At 48.3% G+C, this 19,464-nt stretch overlaps 1 protein-coding gene across 1 annotated transcript; it reads left to right on the top strand.

Moving 5' to 3' along the window:
- The first annotated feature begins 338 nt into the window (after nucleotides 1-338).
- SORD (sorbitol dehydrogenase) lies at nucleotides 339-19,216 on the top strand. The gene is made up of 9 exons (XM_058033149.1): nucleotides 339-462; nucleotides 3,877-3,910; nucleotides 4,604-4,768; nucleotides 7,544-7,703; nucleotides 10,596-10,714; nucleotides 10,914-10,979; nucleotides 15,919-16,094; nucleotides 16,880-17,001; nucleotides 18,150-19,216. The coding sequence occupies exons 1-9, from the start codon at nucleotides 403-405 to the stop codon at nucleotides 18,313-18,315; spliced, it is 1,068 nt and encodes a 355-aa protein (XP_057889132.1). The 5' UTR covers nucleotides 339-402; the 3' UTR covers nucleotides 18,316-19,216.
- Nucleotides 19,217-19,464: the final 248 nt, after the last annotated feature.

Genomic DNA, 19,464 nt, shown 5'->3' with positions numbered 1-19,464 from the left:
GGGTCGAGACTGAGGCTGAAGCTGAGGCTGGAGCAGGGGCTGAGGCCTGGAATCAGAGCTGGGGCTGGAGATGGGGCTGGGGTTACAGTCTGGAGCTGAGGCTCGAGCTGGGGCTGGGGTTACAGTCTGGAGCTGTGGCGGCAGCTGGGGCTGGAACTGGGGCTGGAGCAGGGGCTGAGGCCTGGACTGGAGCTGCGGCCTGGAGCTGTGGCTGTGGCTGTGGCTGGCGCTGGGGTCGGGGCCGCAGCCGTGCCCGGAGTCGTGCCCGGAGCCGGCCGTGCCCGCTCGGTGCCGGGGGCGGTGCCGGGCCCGCGGGCGGGCGGGGGCCGGAGCGCGGGCGGCCCCCCCAGCAGGGAGCGATCCTTGGACCCGGGGCCGCGCCGAGCCGAGGCGAGCCAAGCCATGGCGGTGCCGGGGCAGAACGTGGCCGTGGTGGTTCACCGAGCCGGGGACCTGCGCCTGGTACGGCCGCGGGGAGCCGGGCCCGGGCGGGGGCGGCGGGGCGGGAGCGGCCCCGCGGCCTGCGGGGGGCACCGGGGCTGTCCGCACGGCGGCCCCGGGTCCTCCCAGTTCCTCCGGCTCCGGGAGAGCCTGAACCGGCCCCGGGAGAGCCTGAACCGGCCCCGGCTGCCCGCGGCCATGGCAGGGGGTGGCGGGGGGGACCCACATTCGGGGGTGTCCCATGGCTGGGCCCTCCTCCCATCCCCTATGAGGGGAAGCCCGCGGCCGCTTCGGGCTCTGCACAGCGTTACGGGGAATGACCCGAACAGGGAAAAAAACCCAAACCAAACCAAAACAAAACAAAAAGCACCAGCCCTCGTGTGCATGGGAGGTGCAACATTTTTGCAAGAGAAATCAATTCACAGATACACTCATTCATGCGTGCTAGAGGCACGCTCATTCCTTCTGCTAGGAGGATGTAACACTATCGGAAGTGTGATTTATTTTTAGCTAGTTCCGGCAACTTTGTGTGTATATTTTTCTGTTTTTCCGATCTTGGAAAGGTTTCAGCTGCAGAATGCGCTTCGGGGACACAGGAGGGGATAATCTTGAGATCTTTGCCAGCTCTGGGTGGAGAATATTTTATCCCTGAAACCCAGAATCCCCAAAAAACTTCTCCTTCTCCCAGATTAGCGATTCTCACAGCTGGGATGGGCCCTCCCAGGCAGCAGGTGGAGGGTGGGTGGTTATTGCTCCTTTGGGCTGTCAGAGCCCAGGTGACAGCAGGACAGAGTTCAGGGGGAGCAGGTGCTGGAGGACTCTCCCAGACAGGGAGGAGTTTTATTTTGTACTTTTTAATTACTTCAATCTCATTCTGTCTCTCTCTAGGCTGCTAACGCTGGGCTCTTTCTGGGTGCTGAATCACTATGGCGCTGCTGGAGAGCCGTGTGCTCCAGCCTGGGGAGTGCCAAAGGGGGAAGGAAGGTTTCCCCGGGCAGGCATTGGCAGGCAGCTCTCTGTACACAGAGCCCTGGCAGGAGCGCTCTGGGGAGCACACAGACTTTGGACACACGCCTTGTTTAGGGGATGATTACCAGGGAAGGGGTTGATTCTTTACCAATCCCGCCCAGCTGAAGCCACACGTGCCGTGGGTGGCTCCTGGTGGCTCCCAGGCACCTTTGGCACAATTGGGCTTTCCCTGCAGTCACATGGAGCCTGACTACCCAAAGAAATCAAAATGGGTTAAGGACTGACGTGCTTCCTCTAGCTCAAGAACGCATTTCCAAACCCCTGTGATTTAACAAAAGGTGTCTGAGACTTGTGAAAGTGGGCACTCCATCACATCTGTGTGGCTGGTCTCTAAACTGGCTTACACCCAGATGTGTGAGTTTTCCTTGGATATTTGTATTGCTGGAGACCTTAGAGCTGGTCAGCAGTGCCCTCGTGCCTCACTGGCAGCACCCTGTGTGTTCCTCCTGGGCTTCCCTGAAGTTTGTTTCCATCACGTGAATGGTGCTCATGGTATTGACCCACTGGTGGCAGGAGTAGTCCCAGCAGTGAACTCTGAACTTGTTATCTGTTATTGATACCCAAAACTGGGTGACTCCATCTTCCTGTAATTCCCACACCTTTCTTGTTTTTTGGACATATTTCCTGTGGGCAGAGTTGCTGTGATTCCTGTGCTGTGTGAAAATGTGTTTGCTTTCATTTTGTTGAGCCTCCTCTTGTCCTTAGGTAGTTGCCCAGGTTCCTCTTTGCTGCCCATTGAGGATTTCTTGGTTTTATACCTGTACCATGGCTTCTCTTTCCATGTCTCCTTTCGCAGAAAATATTTGCTGTGTTTACTTTACCAGTCACCATTTCTGAACTTCTCAGTGAACAACAGACAACAAGCAGAATTTGTGGTTTTCTCCACTTTGGTCACTCCTATTTTCACCAAACCAGGCTGGAGAATTCACTTCCCACCAAGGTGTCTAGGTTTTCTAGGCACAGTTGTTATTGCCAAAAAAAAAAAAAAAAACCAAAAACCCAAACAACAACAACAACAACAAGTGGTTTTGGGATTTTTTTCACACACACATTTTCAGCTAGAAGTTGCCTTTATCTGTCACTGTGGACTTTCTGCTCACTCTGAGGTGGTCTGTACCTCTGGTGTGTCACCACATCCTGTGCTTATTGCATTTCTGTAAAAGAGGTTACATCTAGTTTGACCTCTTTTAGAAATAATGCCCTGGGCTGTGTCCTCAGCGTAACAAAACAAACCCCCCCACACAGAAAAATTGCAGATACAGGTCTGAACGTGGAAAATTTCAGTCAGTTTAGTCATATGAGAACATGTTTCCAGAGCTGGTCTTTCCATGATGTTTAGAATACTGAAGTACAAAATAGGAGTTGAGGAATATGCTGGGATTTAAACAGTTAAAATGCAGAACAGTTTGAGCAGCAAATGAATTTTTAAGGGTTTACTGTTGGCACTACTCTGGGGGGCTTTTCTTAGAGACATAATCCTCAGGGTGGGTATTGCATTGTCCTGTTGCTGTGAAACCCAGCAAAATCATTCCTTTGGCTTTTGAGGCAGCTGAGGGAGCTCGGTGAAGCCAAAAGCCCTGCAGAGCTTTTGGGTGGAAGGGTAATATGGAGAACTTTTCTAACTCTGGTTTTGCCATTCATCCCATAAAGAGGTGCCATGGCAATTACAAGAGAAAGTAAAATTATATATTAATGGGTATAAATAATCATGTCTATATTAGGTATAAAAGTTATTACTGGCACAGGTTGGTGAGGCCTGGCACAGAGAAGCTGTGGCTGCCCCATCCCTGGAAGTGTTCAAGGATGTGGCTTGGAGCAACCTGGCCTAGTGGAAGGCATCCCTGCCCATGGCAGGGTGTAGCATGAGATGGGCTTTAAGATCCTTTTCAACCCAAACCATTCTGTGATTCTGTTATTCTATCATTATGTAGTAAAAAAAGTTTTGTATTATTTAAAATAATAATATAAGCCCTGCAATATTAAAGTTTTATAGAACAGGTTGTTCAGAATCTCCCTGGCTACAAAAGGTGATTTTTTTTGTCAGCCAGTGAGATGGATGAAGGATTCAGCTGAAATTTGGGGCTGCCCCAGTACAGGGAAATACAGTATGTGTCTCTTGTCTGGGCTGGGAAAAGGGAATTTACTACAAAATAATTTGGAGGGTGAGTTTACGAGCTGGCAGTGTGCTTACTCCTACAGCTCCCTGTGTTATCCACTGAGTGTGGAAAATGAGGGCAGCTCAAGAGCAGGTCCATGTGGCACTGCTGTGTCTTATGGAGCAGACAGAACCAAAAACCTTGTCTGCTTATGGATTTACCTGAGCTGACCAGAGCTAAGCTTCCACAGATATTCCCAGGGATATGAACAAGCAGCTAAATGCCTTTTTTTTTTTCCTTTTGTCCATAGGAAAACCGTCCAATCCCAGAGCCAGGCCCTAATGGTAGGTCTATAGATGACTAATTCTGGCTGCTTCCTTTACTTCTCTCTTTGTTTTCTCATTCTATTTTGTTGCTCCTTGATAATCTAAAATATTTCTGAGGAAGTATAAAATTACCAAAAAAACAATTGTGTGGCTGAAACAGATAATGCTGCTTTTCCAGCTGAAAAGAAGAGAGCTGGAGCAGTCACAGATAAACCTCTTTATCTGTCTTTTTTTGCTTCCTGTTCCATCATTTGGTGTATGTCACAGTAAATGGCTCTTGGGACATTCCAGATGATCTTATGCAGGACTAAACATTAATAGAATGGGCATATGGGCTGATAGAAATTCAATTCACTAACTCTCTGGGGCTCAAATCATACCTTTGGGAGAAGGGAAAATTAAATGGACTTGCTACTTCTTCCCTGCCCCAGCAATAATAACATTGCTCTTAAACTGCATCACTCTGTTGCCCATATTTTTATTGACATCATCTTTTGCCTTACCCCATTTTGAGCCTTCTTGCTTTGTGAATCATTGCACAGTTTCGTGTGGCTCACGAACGTGCCGCTCTCCTAACGTGCGCACAAACAATTCTGTGTTGACTGAATGCCAGTAAATTTGGATGTGTCCACACTGGCTCAGCCTTTGCTGCTCTCCCAGTGCCTGAGAAGGTTGGTTTTCTACAAGGAACCTTCTCTCCTTCCCTGGCAGAGGTGCTGCTGCGCATGCATTCCGTGGGGATCTGCGGCTCCGACGTTCACTACTGGCAGCACGGCCGCATCGGGGATTTTGTTGTCAAGGATCCCATGGTGCTGGGACACGAAGCTTCCGGGACTGTGGTGAAAGTGGGCTCTGGGGTGACTCATCTGAAACCAGGTATCTGCAACCAAACCCATTTGTTTGTTTTCCTCCTAATCAGTTCCGAGAATGTGTCGATAACGGGCTGTGTTTCTTTCTGTGTAAATTTATCTGAAGTTCTGACCTCCTTCAAGAAGTGTCACTGTGCTGCTGTTAGTCACCCATCTTGGCCACTGGTGTGTGATATTCCTTAGGTAGCTTTATCTGGGGATGTGTTGAGCTGGCCAGGCTGTATTTTATACTTTAATGCAGAGCAGAGTGTATACTGGTACAAGGTGCCTTTTAAGGAAGCTTGATAAAGCTTCAGAAACCACATCTATGGCTCTTGCCAGCAGCCTGCTGTGAGTGTTTCTTCTCTGTGTGTCCTCTGGAAGGAGCAGACAGCCTCCTGCAGTGCAGAGGTCACTGGAGCCACTGCTCCAGGCCCTGTGATGGGACCTCCACAGCTCACTGTGCTCATGAATATCCTAAAAAATGGACTGAGCAGGGAATTTTGGAAAGTTTGCTGATGACAGCAACATAGGCAAGATGGAGAGATGTGGGGAAGAGCCAGCAAGAGTTACAGAGAGACCAGAGAGGTGCCAGGGAGATGCAAGTGGGATTCAAGGCAGGCAAACACTAAGTTATATTCACTACAGAACAAACAAAACCGGTTTCATATCTGAAATGCTGTGCTGGCCATCACTGCTGAGGGGTGAGAGCTTTGGCTCTGACACTGTGCATAGCAACATTGGCTCCACAGCAGTGAAAATGAAAATTACTGTTGGGAAGGGGACTCAGAGGATGTCGGTGCACATCTGGAACTCTGCATGCTGTTCTGGTCTCCTCCTTCCCAAAAGGATGTAAAACAAGGGAGAAGGGTTCAGAGGAGGATAAGGAGATAACAACATGTGCAGCAGCATCTCTGACAAATGTCCAAGTCAGGAACTCGAGCTGAGAGCTAGAGAGACAACTCAAGGATGTGAGGGCTCATGGAGGGCTGGCAGAACAGGTTGCCCATTCTCTGGTTGCTCCAGCACCAGAGCAAGGCACAGTGAGGTGCAGCATTCACCTGAGATGCTGCACACCATGTGGTTTATGTGGTGGAAGGAGGAGAAGTTGTTGAGTGTTACTGAATACAAACAAACCAGCTGTGACTTGGGAGGCCTCTCAGCTGTGTATAGTGTGAGAGTATTCAGGATGTGCCTGTCCTGTGTCCTGTCAGACACCTGTTGTTGGCCAGCTCAGAGGGGATGCAGTGGCCTAGATGGCTCTTTGCTTCCATCCTCCTTATCCCTGTGTCTGCCTGAAAGCCTGTTGGTGGAGAGCTTTGCTCCGAGGTTTGGCTCTGATTCCTCTGCCAGATAAGTGTGAGGCTTTGTGTCCCCTGCAAGTTGTACTATGCTCACACTGCTTTCTCTGGTCCATCCTGCTTTGTGACTGCAATGAAATAACAGCTCTTTGTCCTGCAGCCTGTGTTCTTCCAGCATCTCTGCTGTAGCACCAAGCTGTCTCTGTTCCCAGATAAATCCTGCCAGGCTCCTGGGTGTTCTGCTCCTTAATTTACCTTCCCTGTGAAGGTGGTGAGGTCCTGGCCCAGGTTGCCCAGAGAAGCTGTGCCTTCCCCATCCCTGGAAGTGTCCAAGGCTGGGTTGGACAAGGCTTGGAGCACCCTGGGATAGTGGAAGGTGTCCCTGCCCACAGCAGGGAGTGGAACAAGTTGAGATTTCAGGTCCCTTCCAACACAAATTCTTCCATGATTCTATGATTCCTAAGGAAGAGCCCTTTCCAGCTGGCAGTGTGGTGGCTACCCAAGCTCACCCTGCTCCATCCTCAGAGTTTCCACTTCTACAGATTCAGCAAAATATCTGCTCACAGAGTGATTGCCTGGGGGCTGCCCCTTAACCTGCTGAGGTTGGCTGCAAGGCAGCTGGAGGAAGGTGTGTCTGTGTGGGGCTGAGCTTCCATCTGTGCCTCTGAAACACCATCTCTTCCCAAGTACCTGGGAAGATCTCAGTGATGAGTTTGAAAAATGTATGTTTTATGATTGGCTTTTCCCAAATATTAAAATGAAAATGAATATTATATGTGTTGTGTTAGAAAGTTATGCTGTATTAATTTTTTAAGTAGTGTGTTATATATAGTTTTAGGTTATAACATAATGTTAAAATAGAAACTATGTATGTGAGATATTTTTTTAAGAAAGGAATGAAGTACTCGCACCAGATAGCAACCACTCCTAAATCTTTCAGAGAAACAGAATTTATTGCTCTTTTACCAGAAGAAACAAAGTTCTTCCTGCCTCATTCAGCCCTGAAGATGCAGCCAGGATTCAGAGGAAGAAGCTGACACTGACCAGACAGAATCCTGTGTCTGAATGGAATTTATGCATCATGCATCATGTATGAGGTGTATGAATATGCAACAGGGTGTTGCTTTTAAGGGTTAATCCTCTGTTAATGTGTGTCCTTTTTTGGGCTTATTTTGCCCAGAAAAGGTATTTGGGCTGTCTGTAAGTCTTTGCTCTTATTGTCATGTATTGTCCTAAATCTCAATTGTTCAAATTTTTATTACTCTAATTATATTACTATTTTCATAACCATTTTATTACAATTAAACTTCTAAAATTTTAAAAAGCAAGTGTTTGGTGTTTTTCACATGAGGCTGCTGTGAAGGGAGCATTGGGAACCAGCCTGGTGTGTGCAGCAGGACCTTCCTCGTGACACGGTGCCAGCGTTTCTGTGGGTTTTGGTGCCACTCCTGCTTGTGTGCCACCCTGTCCCTGACCCACTGCCTCTGCTTTCATCCTGCCAGGTGACCGTGTGGCCATCGAGCCGGGTGTGCCGAGGGAGATGGATGAATTCTGCAAATCTGGGCGCTACAACCTGTCCCCAACCATCTTCTTCTGCGCCACGCCGCCCGACGACGGCAACCTGTGCCGCTACTACAAGCACAGCGCGAGCTACTGCTACAAGTCAGTCCCTGCTCCCTCCACCGAGGGAAATATACACTCCCTGGGGGGAGATTAGCTGCAGCAATCACCTCTTGGCCCTTTGGAACACTCTTGATGTGATCCCAACAGGTTTTATTGCTTTCTGATCCATAAATAACATGCCTAAGCTTGGATGGCAGCCACTTTGCAAAGGGTTTGTCAGGCAGACAGTTTATCCCCTCAGGTGCCAGACATAAACATTTCTTGCATTGTCTTCTGGGATGTCACCACTGGTTTACCCTTTAATTATTTTTCTTTTCCCATTTGCTCTGTGCTCTTGGTTTCTCTCCTGTCTCTTTTCATATCCTTGCCTTCCTAGGCTGGTGCCTGAAGGTCTTTGGTTTTTTGAGCTGTTTTGCTGCTGCTTTTCAGTAAGCACCCGGGTGACTGCTGACATCTCACTCTGTTGTTTGAAACAAAGTCATCCCACTTTGAGCAGAGCAGGAGCAGAAAGCAGTAGCCCTGCTGAGCTGTTTCTTCAAGTGTGTCTGAGTGTCTTCACTAAGCTACCAGCATTACAGCATATCTGTTTTCATGTCCAGTTCAGCAAACTTGAGTATATTATTAATTGTGGCAGCACTGGCACATTTGCTTAGAAGCAAATCTGTGCTTAAACAGATCATAGAATCCCCAAACAGTTCAGTTTGGAAGAGACCTTAAAGCTCTTCCCACTCCACCCCCTACGAATGGGCAGGAACACCTTCCACAAAGCCAGCTTGCTCCAAGCCCCATTCAGCCTGACCTTGAACACTTCCTGGGATGGGGCAGCCACAATTCCTCTGGGTAACCTGTGCCAGAGCTCAAATACTCCAAAGACCTGAAAAAACTTGCTTGGAGCAAGCCAGGTTGCTCCAAGCCCCATTCAGCCTGACCTTGAACACTTCCTGGGATGGGGCAGCCACAATTTCTCTGGGTAACCTGTGCCAGAACTGAAATACTCCAAAGACCTGAAAAAAAACTTGTTATACCCACTTAAGTGCCTTTAACAAGTGCCTTTGAGGCTGCTCTACCTGTGGAGCTTGTTCTTTTTCAGTGTGTATGGAGCTGGTGCTTCCATAAGCAGGAACATTCTTGGGATTGATCTTTGGTGTCGGCACAGAAATCAGGATCATGTCAGTCTGAAGGAGGCAATTGATTGCTCCTCAGGCAGGAACTTTCAAAGCAGACACCAAGAGCTGCTGTCAGGATGAGGGGCTGGTCTGGATGGGATTGGCATCTCACTGCCCAGACCCACTGTCATCGATTTCCTGTGTATCAAAATAACATTTTCTGACAACATCATAAGTTTTTGTTGGAGAGGAAGTGGTTGGTTTGTAGCTGGCTTCTTCTAGGCTTTTGCTTTTTTCCTCCAATTTGAGCAAATATTACTTTGCCTGCATATATATATATATATATATATATATGCAGGCAAAGTAATATTTGCTCAAATTGGAGGGAAAAATTCAATAATATATATATAATATATTATAAAATATATAATAGACAATATATAATAATATATTTTTTATATTTATATTTTTATTAAATATATTTTTATATATATGGCCAAAGTAATATTTGCTCAAATTGGAGGAAAAAAATCAATAATACATATATATATAATATAATATATCATTATATATATATATAAATTTTTTTTATTACATGTTTTTAAAAATGTTTTTTAAGCTTTGGGATGCAAAGCCTGCTCCCAATTTCAGATCAGCAGTGCTGTGGCTGGCTCATGTAGAACAGATTCCCTGGCACGCAGTCATTCTGCCAGCACAGATTTGCTAAGAACAGATGATGGCTGAGCTCAGTGAGTTGTTACACGTTTGGGCAGTTGCTGTGTGTCCTGCTGGTGGACAGACTCTGTGTTGGGTGCTCTGAGTAACTTGATGGAGGTGGGATCATGCCCTCCCCATTGACAAGGTACTGCCCAAACCCAGCAGTAGCAGACATGATGCCAGACTCTGTGACAAGGGAACTCTTGGAGTCAGACCTTTAAAGCCTCCTGGAAATAAGGGATATGCAGATATCTTATAGCTGTCTTCCCAGAGCCATCATTTCCATTTCCTTGGCTTCACATTGGCCTGGCTGAGATCTGACCTTGAGCTTCCCAGTGTTGTCACTGTCCCTGCTAACCTTCCTGGCAGGCACAGCTCCCAGAGCAGTGTGAGAACAACACTGGTGGCTTGCTGGTGAGCAGTGTTTTGGGGTTGAGATTGATTTCTTTCAGCAGTTCAGAAGAGTTTCACTGCCTCTGCTTTCTTCTGTCACTTATGTTGGCTGTGTTACAGGGTTGGTTTTGTCCAAAACATGTTTGATACCCACTGACTGCTGGGAGGATGCATACTGGGACCAGTCCACTTGTTAAAGTACTTGGTGCATCAGGAAAGGTGTTCCTGGTTGTTACCAGGAAGGGAGACCTGGACCTGGCTGCCTTTCCTGGTGGCCTCACCTTTGGCAGCAGGATGTTTTCTGAAAGCTGATTCAGCCCTGGTGAGGGTTCTGGGAGCTCACTGGTGGTGAGCCATAGGGCAGCTTTGGGGTGGTACATATGCAACTGGGGGGGTTATTCTAAAGGGAATGAGTGGCAAAGGAGTCCTTGTTGACTCACCAAACACTGGAGAGTTGATGTGGGGAAGTTTGTGGGTCCCTGGGTGTGGTGCTGGGGCAAACCTCACTGAAAAATGCTTTAGGTACATTTGATGCTGCTTCAGAGGAGGGAAAGAAGCAGTGGAATCTCTTAAAGTGTATTCCAGGATGTTTCCCTGACCCCAGTGTGTTTTGCCACTGTGTTTTACACCCATGTTTGTTTTTTGAGTCTCATGGCTTTCCCCATCACCCTCATGAACTACATTGGTGACTGTTCCTTGTGTCCCATCCTTGCAGGCTCCCAGACAATGTCACCTTTGAGGAAGGAGCCCTCATCGAGCCCCTCTCAGTGGGAATCCACGCCTGCAAAAGAGCAGGAGTCACTCTGGGGAGCAAAGTCTTCGTGTCTGGCTCTGGTACAGTGAGCACAGCCAGTCCTTGGCTTCCCTGCCTGCTGGGAGGGCATGGGCAGGCTCAGGCTCTGCCTCTGGGCTCTGCTGGAAGGGATGAGGGATGAGGGGAACCAAAGGGGCTGCCAGAGCTCTGGGCAGTTCAGAGGTGGGGCTGGTGCTGCCTGGCAGTGGTACATGTTCTCTTTCTCCCCTGTGTCCCCAGGACCAATTGGCCTGGTCAATGTGATTGTTGCTAAGATGATGGGTGCAGCAGCTGTGGTAGTTACAGGTAAGTCCCTTTAGCCTTTCAAAGTGTGCCTGTTTCCCACCATACAGAACCACAAAATCATTAAGGTTGGAAAAAACCACTTAGATCATCGAGTCCAGCCATTGATCCAGCACTGTCAAGCCCAACCCTGTCTCTATAAGTGCCTCATCCACATGGTTTTTGAACAGTTCCAGGGATGGTGATTCCACCTCTTCCCTGGACAGCCTGTCCCAGTACCTGACCACCCTTCCAGGCAGGTTTGATCTTAGGTTATTTTTACCTCTGGTAATGCTGGATATGGCCCAGACAGCGTTTGCCCACTGTTTTCTGTGTGCAGCCACACTGTGCTTCTCCACTGTCTTTCTCTGCCCTTCTGTCTGCTCCTGCTGGGGGTTTCATTTTTCATTGATTATCTACAATGACTGAAATGGCCTTTTCAGGGTCTCTGCATTTCAGAAATGGGTGTTCCTTGCATAACTGTATCCTGAACTTTTCTAGTTGAGCTGCTCTTTGCAGGAATGTCTTTGTCCAGCTTTGTCAGGAAAACCTCTGAGGAGGGACATCCCATCTATCTCCTATCTGGAGATACCTTTTCCAGGTTTGCATCTCTCAATGATGAAGCTTTTTCTAGGGTCCACTCACAAGCTGTCATTTATGGAGATTTCCCTTTGATGGAAGAGCTGCAATGAGTCTTTATCACCTTTGCAGCTGTCCTTCAGGTTGCTGAGACAGCAATTCCATCCTCCCCTTATTTTGCCTTGCTAACCTAGCCCAGCTCCTCCTAGCTCTCCTCTAAGGGTTCAGTCCCTCTCTCTCTGCAGCTTGCCCAGAAGGATGGAGAGCTGGAGTAACCTCAGCATGTTCTCTGGTTGAAATTTCCACCTGGGAATTGAACAGGGTCTGGAAATGGTGCTTCCAACTCCCACTATGAGTCTTCACCCTTTCTGAGTGGTGATGGCCAGGAGGAGCACATAGAGGTGCCTCTGGACATTGAGCACAGCCTGCTGCAGTTTTTCTGTCAAAGCCCTAAAGGATCTTGACCTTTCAGAAGGCTGTTATTCACCTCCCATACTCTGAGCCAGATATATTTTTGACCTTTCCATTACTGTATTGCTTGACCTACTTTGGGTCAAGAGATAAAATTCGGGTCCCACCCTCCTGAAACAGAAACATCCTTCAGTAGTAGCTGAGGTCAAAGCAGAAAACACAAGGCCTTTTCCTCCCTTAATCCCTTTGCTGTTGAATCCAGGGCATTTTTAGCTGTGCTGGCCTCACCCTGCAGGCGTGTGTGCTTGATGAATGTGGCTAGTCCACACCTCAGATTTTGTGAAGTGCTGTCATTTGAGGATGATATTTGCTGTAGCAGGAAAAACAGCTCTGCCTCCTGAATCATGCACGAGGAACCCTGTGCCCAGCTGGGCTGTGCAGGGGCTGGGGGTGTCCCGTGCCCTGGGTGGGGAGGCTTGGTCAGTGGGGTTGGTGGGGCTGAGGCAGCTGGCTCAGCCTGGCCCTCAGCCCTGCTCCAGGAATGGGTGTGTCTTCCCCTGGTACCAGGAGCTGCTCCTGATGGGGACCTTGGCAAGCTGAGCTGGCTGTCATGTGCTGGCTCCCTGTGCCACAGGAGGTGCCTGCTGCTTGGTTTGTAGGATCAGCAAGCTTGGATACATGGAATTACCCTTTCTTATCTTTCTGTGCTAGCCTAGGTGCTGATTCTGCCTCGTGGGTGTCTCTTCCACACGAGAGGGGTTTGGCTGAGGTGCTCAAACCATGAAGGTGCTGTCCCAAATCAAATATTTGAGCGTGACACGAGCTGAGGAATGGGTTTGGTTTGGCTTGTGCTGCTGGAGATTTTGCTGCCTGTCTCAAGGAACTGCTTTTTGTTTTGGCTTTAGGAGCCAACACCTGTGAGGCGCCTGTCTGCCCACAGAGGCCCTCTTGTACTTTGCTACCAGATTATCTGAAGTCATTGCCCTGTGTTGTTTTTATCATGTCTGTGAGAAGCTTTGTCTGTGTAGCACTTATGGCTTTAAAAATTGGTGTCTGTTTTGACAAGAGTCTTACAGATCTAGAAATATTTAGAAAAGCTTTTTTGTGAGAACTCACCTCCTACAACTTCTGTCTTGGCTTGCCTGGAGTGTTTGATATATTTCATGGACTCCAGATGGGTGAGAAGATCAATTTGTTTCATGGGTCCTCACCTACTCTTCCAAAAGATCTCTCTCTTTCTCCAATCCACTCCACTCCTGAATTGGCAACCTTCTCCTGTCCTTCTGCCTTGCTGTTGCTCTGAAAAGCTGCTTTTCTCCTCAGATGCATGTAAAAGGTCAGCCTTCCTCCCCAGAAGGTGAAGGGGCAGTTTAGGTGCTCATGTTGGGCTGTCTTGCATTGCACTGTCTGTCACTGAAGGTGCACTTAGTGATTCCTGCTTAAGGGAAATTATTCTCCTTGTTCTATCTGAACCTGAAGTTCTGGGTGTTGATGCCTCCAGAAACCCTGGAATTCAAGGTCAGGGGAGGTGAGTAACTGTACACAGCTCAGCTCTTTTGATAAAGAAGATGAACAAAGAAAATCTGAGAATAATCAAGAGTACTTATTTGCTTGTTAAGTTGGCTCATAAACCATCATGAGAAGCTTAAGGGTAATTTGATAACTTCACTGGAAGCAAACCAAACTTTAATTAGCTCCAGGGGCTAGGAAGCGAAAACAAACTTCTGACTAAGGCAAGATGCAAGCCATTATTTGTTTAATTGACCAGTTTCCAAGAGCTGTGTGGGTTTAAAGTGCAAAGGGTTTGATCCTTCCTAAGACTCACAAGTGTCTGGAGCTCTAACAATGCAGTGAGCTGCAGATCTATCTGCTTCACCAAGTGCTTCCTGGTGATTCAGGTGTGCTGGGATGCTATTGCAGCCCTGGCCCATTCCTTGGGCTGCTTAGAGCCAGGGCTTCCTTCCCAAGCAGCTCAGCAAAGCAGAGGCCAGCTACAGGGAAGATGTGGGGGTTTTTTTGCTGCCTGGAAGTGGTTTTGTGGCCACTTTGAAATGCACTGGCTGCCTTGTTACTCTAGGGCACTGCCTGTCGATTATTTCTGCTAGAGAGAAAGTATGAAATATGTAAAATATAGACTAGAATATCTCTAATATTTATATATTATACATGTGTAATATTTTAAATATCTATTTATAGTTTAAAATACATTAGTGCCTCAGGAGAAGTTAAAAATGGTAGAATCCAAAATCTGTGCCTGCTGTGAAGTGGTATTGTGATACCAACCTTCACAGGGAGTTTTGTTGTACTGTTGAACCCCTGTGGTCTCCTTGCCACACACTGAGATTTGGGAGACACCAACCATGCTGGGCCAAAGTATTTCATGGCACTTGAAGTGCCTCAGGAAGCTCCTGGCCATACAATTGGTGAGTGCAGCTCAGCTGGGGTCAAGCATGGGCCTGGAGCCCAGTGCTCAGAGCTTGGGAGGGACAGAGGTGACTCCTGCAGCCACAGGAACGAGCCCATTTTGGGGCTTCTAGGGTGATCCTGCCCTTTCTTTTCAGCCTTGGCTTTTCCTCTTTTGTCTGCATTTTATTACCCTTTGTTACCCCTTTCTTGAAACACCCTCCACAGCTCTCTTGGGTGCTCAGCTTGGCAGTTGTGCTCACACTTGGCATCCTGAGCCTTCCAGCTGCCAGTGGGTGCCTGTCCATCCCCTGCCCTGCAGTGGGTGCCATCATTTTTGCTGTGGGCTGGGCAGGGTAGAGCCTCTGGCTCACTCCCAGGACTGCAGCTGAGTCAGACTGGCTCATTCTGGAGAATTGGCCTTCTCCTCCTCCTCTTCCCCTTGATGTTTCCACCCCACCCCATCTCTGACTTCTCTGAAGACTGTGCCCTGGTGAGAGGGGTGTTTTCCTCTTTGCTGTGTGTGCCCCTACCACAGGCATCATTTTCTGAGTCTTCAAGCCCCGCACCTCTGGGAGGAGACCACCCCTCAATTTTGGGTTTAGGAAATCTTGGCTGTTCCATCTTTTTCAGTGCCAGCATGCAGACCCCTGTAGACACTGCTTTAGTGCAGGGAAAAGAGGCAATTCCTTCCTGGGCAATCCCACTCTTCTCCTCAGCTGTCCACATCCTTATCTCCAGAGGAGATAAGGTTACCAGTGGTGCCTGGAGAGGAATAGGTGGCTTTCCTCCAGGGGGTGTGGGATGCCCCAGCAGGTTCAAACCCCTGTCATCTTCAGGTGATATTTACAGCCCTGTCAAGATCCCTCAGGGCAGAGTACAGCCATGCCCTCACAGATGTTTATCATCACCAGCTTTATTGCTCCATGTTAATGGGTATCTCAGGTCCATCTTATTACCAGATCCACTCCCTTTTGTTTTATGGGCTTGCCTGCTCATTCATCTGTGACAGAAACTGTCTGAGAGATGCTCAGCAGCCTCCAGAGCTGCTACAGGGAGGGTAAAGAGCAGAACAGGTCGGTGACCATGCAGACACCCTGAGTGCTTACAATGAATGCATTCTGCAGCTTGCTCAGCTGAAGGCACCTGCTGAGGGTTCCTCGAGGGAGCCCTTGGAGAGCTCATGGTCTGTTCTCATTGGGTACTGTTAGAAGTGAAATGGCCCCATTAATGACCCTCTGAGCCTGTTGTCTCCTGTTGGAAGGATTTCTTGGTGCTGCCCATAGCCATGTTTATTGCCTTGATGCACTCTCAGTCTTCTGGCAGAACCAAAGAGAAACGCCCATGGCAGGGAATGGAACTTCAAAGTGGAGTGGAGCTTTGAAGTCACTTCCAACACAAACTATTCCAGGATTTTATGATCATTCTCTGCCTGCCAGGAAGGGGTGAATCCTCACCTCTTCTGGTTGTGCACTGTCCTGTGCACACATGTAGTGAGCAGATGCCAGGTTCAGGTTCTTCCCCCTCTTTCACTAATACTCCAATTCTTGGCTTGGTTTTCTTTCCACAGACTTATCTGCCTCTCGCCTGCAGAAAGCCAAGGAGGTGGGGGCAGATTTCACCATCCAGGTGCAGAAAGAGACCCCTCAGGAGGTGGCCTCCAAAGTGGAAAGTGTGCTTGGCTGCATGCCTGAGATAACAGTGGAGTGCACAGGAGTGCAAGCCTGTATCCAGGCTGGAATTTATGTGAGTACCACTTGTTCCAAAGGCAGAACAGTGATGGTGTTGGTCTGTTTTTTTTCTGGGATGGTTCAGTGAATGACCTATTTCACTCTCACTGTGCTTAATTTGAGTGGGCTTGGTTTGGGGAGAGGAGCTGCTCCTTAGACAATAAACTGGGAGAGATAATTAAAGGGTTAACATCAGCGTGGGGATAATTGATTTGATGCTTGGGTGCTTAAAAACTTACCAGGGAGACTCCAATAAGATCCCCAAACCCAGGGAGTAGGACAGCAGCTTCCATTGAAGTCATGTCCACATAAGAAGAGTGATCAAGAAAATTAATTCCAGAAGGAATGAAAGAAGCAATTAAGAAAGGGATGTTTTGCTGCCACGAGCATCCTAACAGGAGGATGAGGGGAAGGTTAATGTGGAGTTTCACAGTGAAAGGACAGGAGGGGAATGGGACAAACTTCAAAAAGAGAAACTCCAGTAGAGCATCAGGCTCTTAGTTTTAAATCTCTCCCACTGAAATCCCAAAGTACCTTTTGAAGTCATAAATGCCAGCTATTTTTCAGAATGGGGTTTTCAGAATAGGAAATTTGGATTCCTACCAAAATCCTTTATGCTTTGATTACCACACATTTCACTCTTACAGACTCCTGAGAGCATCCTGCCTCTCCCTGGTGCTTCTCTGCTGTGCCCCAGACAGTCCATCGCAGCCACAAAGACGCCTTCATTTTTGACAGACCCTGCACAGTCTCCTGCAGTGTGCTCTGCAGAATGTAACCCGTTTGTGTGTTGGTCTGCAGGCCACTCGTTCTGGTGGGACCCTGGTTCTGGTGGGGCTGGGCCCTGAGATGGTGACGGTGCCCATCGTGAACGCGGCCGTGCGGGAGGTGGACATCCGCGGGATATTCCGCTACTGCAACACGTGAGTCTCCTCTGGGGGGCTCGTGTGTCTCCAAGCCAAAATTCTTCAGAGCTCTTCTTTCTTGCTGATGGAGAAAGTCTCTTTTCTTAATCTGTAGCTGTCCAGGAAGGATTTATGGGATGTCGTCACACTCCTCCGTAAAATGAGAAGTGCTATTAAGTAGGCAGTTTGGGATTAGCTGCTGCATCCCTTTGTATCCCTGTTGCTCTAATTTGGCCCATTCAAGGTTGGACTTGGTGATCTTGAAGGCCTTTTTCAATCTCAGTGTTTCTATGATTCTAAACACAATCCCTGTGAGGGACTCTGTGCCAGAGAAGATGCTGGAAGCTGGATGAGGCTTTTCCTTTTTTCTCCCTGCACTGAGTCCATGAGTTTGAGCTCCACCATGGTCAGTGTGCAGGCAAGAGGTAGGGCAAGAGGAGAGCAGAGCATGGCAGTTTTGGTTTTCCTTCAGGCCTTCCAAAGTAGTAGATTCCTGTGATTTTCACTTGCTTCCTGTGATTTCACTTACTCTCTCAACTGTTTGGGTAGCAGTGCCTGTCTTCTCAGAGCTCAACAGCCCAGAGCTGTTGGCTTTTCCCATCTCCCATGCCAGACACTGTTGTGGTGTTGTGAGGGTCCCCAGGATGAGGTGAGAGATGAGAATCTGATTTCAAGTTCTTAGAAGGCTGATTTATTATATTATGATATATGATATGATATGATATGATATGATATGATATGATATGATATGATATGATAAGAAAATGATATACTCAAACTATACTAAAGAAAGAGAAAGGAGACATCAAAAGGCTAGACAAGAATGAATAATAAAAACCCATGACAGACTCAGAGAGTCCGACACAGCTGGCTGTGATTGGACATTAAATTAAAAGAATTCACATGCTGGATAAACAATTCTCCAAATCACATTTCAAAGTAGCAAAACATGGAGAAGCTGAAGCTTCCCAGCTTCTCAGGAGAAAAAATCCTGGCGAAGGGACTTTTCATAATATATCATGGTGACAAGACACCAGAAAATTCTTTGCAGGCAAAGCTTCTCTGGGCTAGGGAAATAACTGGGATGATCCAGGCTGCTCCATGCTCTTTTCCTGGACTCCAGAGTGGTGGCTGCTCTCATCCCCTGCTCTCTGCTTCCCTTGCAGGTGGCCTGTGGCCATCTCTCTTCTGGCATCCAAGCGGATCAACGTCAAGCCCTTGGTCACGCACCGCTTTCCCCTGGAGAAGGCTCTGGAGGCCTTCGAGACCACCAAGAGGGGTGAGGGGGTCAAAGTCATGCTGAAGTGTGACCCCACTGATCAGAACCCCTGAGCTGTCCCAGTGCCCAGCCCTCATCCCTGCTGCTTGTAACTAGAAAATCACATGTAATGAGGGTGAATGGTACTGGGAGACACCATTAGAGCATTAACAGGTTACTACAAATGGACAACCAATAGTTTGAATCAAAATGCTGAATTAGAGATGATGGGTTGGTGGCTCTTCTTCACAGACCACAGAGCCTGGCCAGGTTCCTCCATGCCAGGGAGGAGCTGGCATGTGGCACAGCAAGGGTGGAGGTGCTGGCACTCCTCCCTTGCTGTCCTGCACTGCCCTGGCTGCAGCATTTCCTGCATGGCAATCCCTGGATGCAAGATAACCCTATGTGAACAGCCTCCCTTCCCTCATGGGTGCTCAGGGACTGGGCAGCCTGTGGAACAAAGCCTGGCCCTCCCCACTGCACGGGAAGCACTGGCACATTCAGGTCATTCTCTCCACGCTCTTCTCAGAGCTCAGAGCTGGGGTTTGGGGAAATTGGAGGCCAGCTGGGACCATGTCTGCTGTGTCACCCCCAGCAGCTCCCTGTGGGACCACTGCAGGCAGGGAAGCTGGGAGTGCTGAGAGCCCTGTCCTCATGTGCCTCCCATGAAGGGGCTGTTGGGGGGCACAGCTGCTTTTGACATGGAAAGGAGCACAGATGAGACATGACAGGACAGCACCTCTCAAAGGTTTTACCACTGCTTTGAGTGAGCATCACTCAAGGGTTTTACCACTGCAAACATATCATAATTATTTGGGAGTATCAAGCCTTCCTGCTGAGTTTGTGAGCCACAAACAAGGTACTAATGAGGTAGAAAAAAATCTAATCTTTGATTACACTCATGTTAATTTTAGTACTGAGAGATCAGTTCCTTGCTTGGTACTGAATTTTCCTCAATAAATTCTGGCTGCCTGAGACCTTCCAGAGTGTGTCTCTTGAAGCGTGGGGTGGTGGGTTGGAGGGGCTTGCAGGGTGTGGGAATTCATAAAATTAGAGGGTTTTAGGGAGCTTGTAAGAGACAGGCTGTAGATGTAGTGCAATTGTGAACAGTGCTAAAGCAGCACTTGATGCTGAAAAATAAATAGCTTAAGACACTCCTAGCAGCCCCAAGACCAAGACCCAACTACAGGAGGCAAGAAAGTGTTTGAAGACTTCAATCAGCT

This window comes from Melospiza georgiana, chromosome 13 (assembly GCF_028018845.1).
Source record: "Melospiza georgiana isolate bMelGeo1 chromosome 13, bMelGeo1.pri, whole genome shotgun sequence".
In the NCBI taxonomy this organism is placed as follows: domain Eukaryota; kingdom Metazoa; phylum Chordata; class Aves; order Passeriformes; family Passerellidae; genus Melospiza; species Melospiza georgiana.
The sequence above is the reverse complement of the archived record's forward strand: the minus strand, read 5'-3'. Positions and strand labels throughout refer to the sequence as shown.

Bases quoted from the DNA above. Each gene is read 5' to 3' on its own strand.
- SORD (XM_058033149.1), top strand. From the start codon at position 403: ATGGCGGTGCCGGGGCAGAACGTGGCCGTGGTGGTTCACCGAGCCGGG. The intron at 463-3,876 runs GTACGGCCGCGG...TTTTGTCCATAG, and splicing joins GAGCCGGGGACCTGCGCCTG to GAAAACCGTCCAATCCCAGA. The intron at 16,095-16,879 runs GTGAGTACCACT...GTTGGTCTGCAG, and splicing joins GTATCCAGGCTGGAATTTAT to GCCACTCGTTCTGGTGGGAC.